Source organism: Setaria italica, chromosome III (genome assembly GCF_000263155.2).
Source record: "Setaria italica strain Yugu1 chromosome III, Setaria_italica_v2.0, whole genome shotgun sequence".
Classification (NCBI taxonomy): Eukaryota; Viridiplantae; Streptophyta; class Magnoliopsida; order Poales; family Poaceae; genus Setaria; species Setaria italica.
The window spans coordinates 38,878,659-38,884,006 of NC_028452.1; the positions used below are offsets into that span (position 1 = coordinate 38,878,659).

General features: G+C 45.4%; 1 protein-coding gene across 1 annotated transcript; it reads right to left on the minus strand.

Annotated features, from left to right (window-relative positions):
* Positions 1 to 1,047, minus strand: LOC101779577 (L10-interacting MYB domain-containing protein-like). Its single transcript, XM_004962574.3, has 3 exons — positions 834 to 1,047; positions 742 to 758; positions 1 to 654 (listed from the first exon to the last, which is right to left on the minus strand). Exons 1-3 carry the CDS (start codon positions 1,045 to 1,047, stop codon positions 94 to 96), a joined length of 792 nt encoding a protein of 263 aa, XP_004962631.1. The 3' UTR covers positions 1 to 93.
* Between the last annotated feature and the right edge of the window lie 4,301 nt (positions 1,048 to 5,348).

Below are 5,348 nucleotides of genomic sequence, written 5' to 3' on the forward strand. Positions count from 1 at the left end.
TAAATAAAATGCAATAAAATAAAATGTACCACACATGCGACAAAAATAAAATAGTAGCATACACAAATGACATCACTCTCACTAAGCCAATTTCTACTTTTTATATTTATCATTGTACTTCCTCCTAAGCCAATTGAACCTAATCTCATTAGTAGGCAAGGTCATGAACATCTCCCTTTGCTCCTTCTTCACAAACAGTTTAGACGCCATGTAATGTTCATTGCTATCATAGCCGGCCCCACAAGCAATCACAACCTCCATCACTTCATTAATAGAATATTTTCCATGTCTCTTCAAAATATATTCATTGGCTGAACTTGCCATACTTGTTACTGCTTCTTGAATTAGGAGTGCATTTCCAGACTTCGCTTTTTTACTACTCCTGTCAACAGGCCTTGCCAGTCTCTTGCCACTCGCAGGTGAAGGAGAAATACCAATATCCTCCTCTTGTGTTTCAGGAATGAAATCATCACCTTCTGGCTCAAAATTGGTTGCCTCATCTTGTGTCACATCAACATTTTCGGTTGCTTCAACATTCACAACATGAGGAGACCAATGATCAATACCAATAGTAGTAATGTCAGCAAAACACTTGGCTAATTCATCTTCATTCTCAAGACCCTTCTTTTTGAACTTGCCACAACCCGGAATGTCCTGAAATAAGCACATAATATTATTATAAGTATTACCAACAGGTTTGACATATGAAAAAAATATAGCAAAATTTTTGAACCAACTTACAGCTCTAGCTTTTTTCCACCATTCATCATCCATAGCAATAGTCTTCTTTATAGGATCCCAACCAGTCCCTGTTTGCCTTAGCATTAGTTTCTTCCATGCCTTGAAATCTTCCTTCAACTTGTCCCATTTGTTCTTGATATGAACCTTGGTAGCCACAATTCCAGTCCTTTCCTTGAACCCTTTCTCAACCTCAGCATAACCAAGTGCATTCAAGTGTGTGTTTGGCCGATTTCCTTTTTCAACTTGTTCGACAAACAACACACACATCACTCGAGTGTTCTCCGAATTCCAATCAATTTTAGGCATCTATCGAACTCACAAATTTCATATTAGAAGGCCTCGAGTATATCAATTTCATACACACACATCACTAGAGTATATCAATTTCATACACACACAGCACTCGAGTATATCAATTTCATACACACACAGCACTCGAGTATATCATTGAACCAACTTGGACTGATTGAAGCTATCAATTATTACAGCTAGACTGATGACCACTTGGACTAGCATGAAGGGGACAGAGATCACCATTACCTCTAGTGAAGTTTTTGTCTATTTTTCTAGTGTTTCAGTTACAGGGTTCAACATTTACTGGTCTAGAAAGGATAGGATAGCTACATATCAAGCCTTATTTATCAGTTATCAGTGAACATCGACTCATATTGTGGACCTTATGGTCTCTGCACAAGGTCGGGCTCTTGTATATGCCCTGTTGGTTTTGATCCACCATGTACCCAAGAATCGATCTGAATCAAGCTAATGCAGTGACAACCATCCTTGCCACGCTGCATTAAAGCTGTTCAGATCGATTGACACATACTTCTCTGATCAGATCGATTTGAAGCAAAGGCAGCTAACTCAATTACAATCAACCTCAAAGGCACAATCAAAGGTGTACTCCTCCTGATGCATTTCAGTTAATGAAAAAAAAGTTTTTGCCATACCTTGTGGCCGGCGGAACTCCTCGAGATGCCAGGGACGGCGGGGGATCTCCTCCTGATGTGGAAGACGGCGGAACTTAGGCGGCCGTCGGCGGATCTCGTTACCTAACAAATCAATTTATTCCTAACAAATCAATTTATTCCTACTAATCTCACATTCTTGGTAATTGTTACAAGTAATTGCATTACAATCGGATTGTCATTGATAAACAGTAAAAGAGATTAGAGGTAATGTAGCTGTTTCAAGTCCAAGTACTGATTTAACCCATTTGGGAAGATATACAATACATCTAGCTTTTCATTTTTTTATAAAAACATGTTGACTCGAATCCGAGCCAGCTAAATTTTGATATGTGTTCTCTGTAATAATTGACAATGAATAGAAACATATCATAAATTTTGGTGCGAATTTCCTCGAAGTTCTTATTAGTCATAACCATGTCCAGGGTATTGTCTATATCCATCAACTTATTATTTGGTTACAATTACTCTTCAAATGGTTGTTCTTTAACCATCCAAATTTGGTACATCTCAATCCACAGCTATGAGAAGCATATATCCATGCTTTGCATGGCTTATAGTAGCCGACAGTTTGCATATATCCAAGAAGTGATCCTATTTGTACTTGTCACTGCAATGTTTGTCCTATTGACAGTAGTATGACATTTTTAAATGGAAGACTGTACAAAACCAACAGTTTTTTTTTACTTCTAGTTATGATCAGTGGGCAAATGTGAATTTGTTTTTCTCCCGTTCTTGCTTTCATCAAAATCTGAACTTTACTGATGCACGTTAGTTGTTATATTCTTACACCACAGAACAGTGATGCAAAATTCAGGTATCTATGTTAACTGCTATTAAAATCTAGTTAATTGGATCCATACCTTTGAACGGGCGGGGGGTCTTCTCCAACCCCGGTGGCGGGCCTCTGCGGCCAGCAGTGGGGCGCTGCGACCGGCGGCGGCCTTCGGTGGCGGGGCGCTCCGACCGCCGGCGGTGGGGCGCTGCGGCCGGTGGTGGGCTTCGGCGGTGGGGCGAGACGGCCGGCGTTGGGGCTTCGGCGGCGGGGCACTGCGGCCGGCGGCGGGGCGCGACGTCCGGCGTCGGGCCTTCGGCGGCGGGATGCTGCGGCCAGCGGTGGGCTTCGGGGGCGGGCCTCTTCCAGACGCGGCGGGAGGCGGAGCTAGGCGGCCGGGCGGGGCTAGGAAACCGGCGTCGGGCCTAGGGCGGCTGGCGGCGGGGCTCGGCCGGCCTGCAGCGGGGGTGGACGGTGGGTCTCCGGTCGCCGGCAGGGGCTACGACGGCCGCGCGGCTAGGATCGGCGCAACCCTAGCTGCCAGCGTAGGTACAAGCGTGGGCGGGACTAGTCATGCGAGGGAGAAAAAACAGAGGCGCGAGGGAGAAAAAGAAAGAATGAAACGTTATTTTTGTGTAATCAGTGGTAGTGGTGGGTAATTACCCACCAACTCTACGAGGAGGTTCAAAAGAGGATGTTTTGGAGCAGCAAAAGGGGTGCTCCAAAACTCCAGCCCCAATTGCACTACAGCTCCATGGAGTTTTGGAGTTGACGTGTTTCGCTGGATTTTTTGCTGGAGTCGCTGGAGTTACGGAGTGGAGCCGTGCCAAACACGCCCGCAGGTTCTTTCAACCGTCAATTAATTAATTGTTATTTGTTGATGTCTCCTGCCCGCAAGTAAATTTGACTGCTAGGTGCGCTGAAGTGATAAAACGTGAAGCACTGTCAGGTCTCTGCTTGGTTTCGACTTCAACTTCTTGCTACAAGGATCGATATTGTGCTGCACTATTCTCAAATGCAACGTGAAGCCAAACACAAAACGAGGAGTAGCGTGAACCAAAGAGGAGGTGAAGCCGGTGAAATCATTTTTTTAGCCTCACCGACTTCACACTGCAGTGATGACACAGTTCATGAAGCCGAAGCCGTGTGTTGGGGAAAAGAACTCCGCTCCGTACCCCCCTCATTTCCGGACCTTGCGATTAACTAAGTGAGAGGTGAAGTGGTGCGTTTTCTGAGTGAAGGGCTCACACGTCAAGCTGGACAGGGGCAAGATGCAAGAGGCAAAGTCGTCAACTGGCGACACAGTTTCGGGAGAACCTTCACGGCTAGAGCCAGGAGTGAAGTGATGAGGATGAGTTCAGTGGGGTTGGCACACGGGCTTAGCTGCAAAATAATAAGTTGTAAAGGGTGTGGCAAAAGTGGTGTAATGTTATTATAATACCCTCGAATATGCTTCGCACAGAGTAAAAGGTGGGGAGTTGTGTTGTAAAGTGTAAATATTACGGTCCTATAAAATGGGACCAAGAGGAGTGCAAACGGACACGTTCCGACAAAGGGGGAGATTTTTTAAGCTCTCTTGAAGTCATTTCTTAGTTCCTTGTCTTTCTCGTTCCCTTCATTTGGAAACTTGTTAGCCCCACTTCGAGGACGGTTTTCTACCCCAACAGTTTTGACGCCCACTATGCTTCGTTCCTTTAACCGCAATGGCACCGAACAAGAAAGCAAAACCTACCAATCCACATAATATTGTTGATGAGCCATTGGCAACAATAGCAAACCCCTTGGACATCATGCCAAGTTCTAGGTGTGTGCGAAGATAAAAAGTGAAGACGAAGTTGAAGCTGAGGACATCACTGATGGTCAGTTTGAGGTTGACTTGACGGACGCAGGAGTGGAAGACGAAGACTTAGCGGCTCTCAAGAGAACCGAAGCAAGATTACTAAAGAGGTTCAGAGATGCACAGTCTACATCCAATGCCCAGACAAGAGCACAGGCCGAGGCAGCGATAGCGAAGGCAAAAGCGCCACAGCAAGGTAACCCTGAGAACACGTTCAACAGTTTAGACAGCTAATGTCTGTAAATGTAAGCCATGTCACATAAAGATAGGAAAATAGCTTTGCGAATGATGGCGGTGGTGACCTGAGTGGACAGAGAGAATGTTTGCGCCATCTCTCCCTCTTTCAATGTCAGGCTTCACCCACCGCCGCACTAGATCCGCTTGGGCCGTCGCTGGCTGCAGGCGAGGCATACAACGCCTGCTCAGTCATCTTTTTTGCATCGGGCCACCAGCTCGTGCCGTCACCTCACGAGACAACGGCAACATTCTCTCTCGTATTAATTTCACTCCACATCATCACTGAACCTACATGGCAATCCTTACAGACGATCTGACGACAACCATTGTACATGCCCTGAGGCAGAAAAACTCAAATATTAGGCTATGTTGAAAGAAGTGGTGAAGAAGAGGAAAGTGCTAGAACAATTACGAAGGGAGAAAATGCAGGATACTGTAAGGCAAAGAATAGCACAGCTGCATGAGAAGATGAGGTTGTTGCAAGTGCAGATAAATTCTTTGCAGGCATAGAACGATGAGCACCAAGCACAAGGTACTTATCAGGTGATTCTGGTTACGAGGAGTTGGTGGAACGTACACCGCAGTGCAGCACGAGAACATTCACAGACCTCATTATCAACCGAGGGCAATTTCTCCGCTCACAATCGAATTGGAATTCGCAGAGTGGCCACCAAGATTCAGAATGCTAGCTTCGATGCTGGAATTTGATGAGGAATCTGACCCAAGACACTTCGTGTTGAGATATAATGCTGCAATCTCTTTGGGAGGAGGTAATGATTCCACTAGAGCC

Excerpts from the sequence above, each read along its gene's own strand:
- LOC101779577 (XM_004962574.3), bottom strand. The coding sequence starts at position 1,047 with ATGCCTAAAATTGATTGGAATTCGGAGAACACTCGAGTGATGTGTGTG.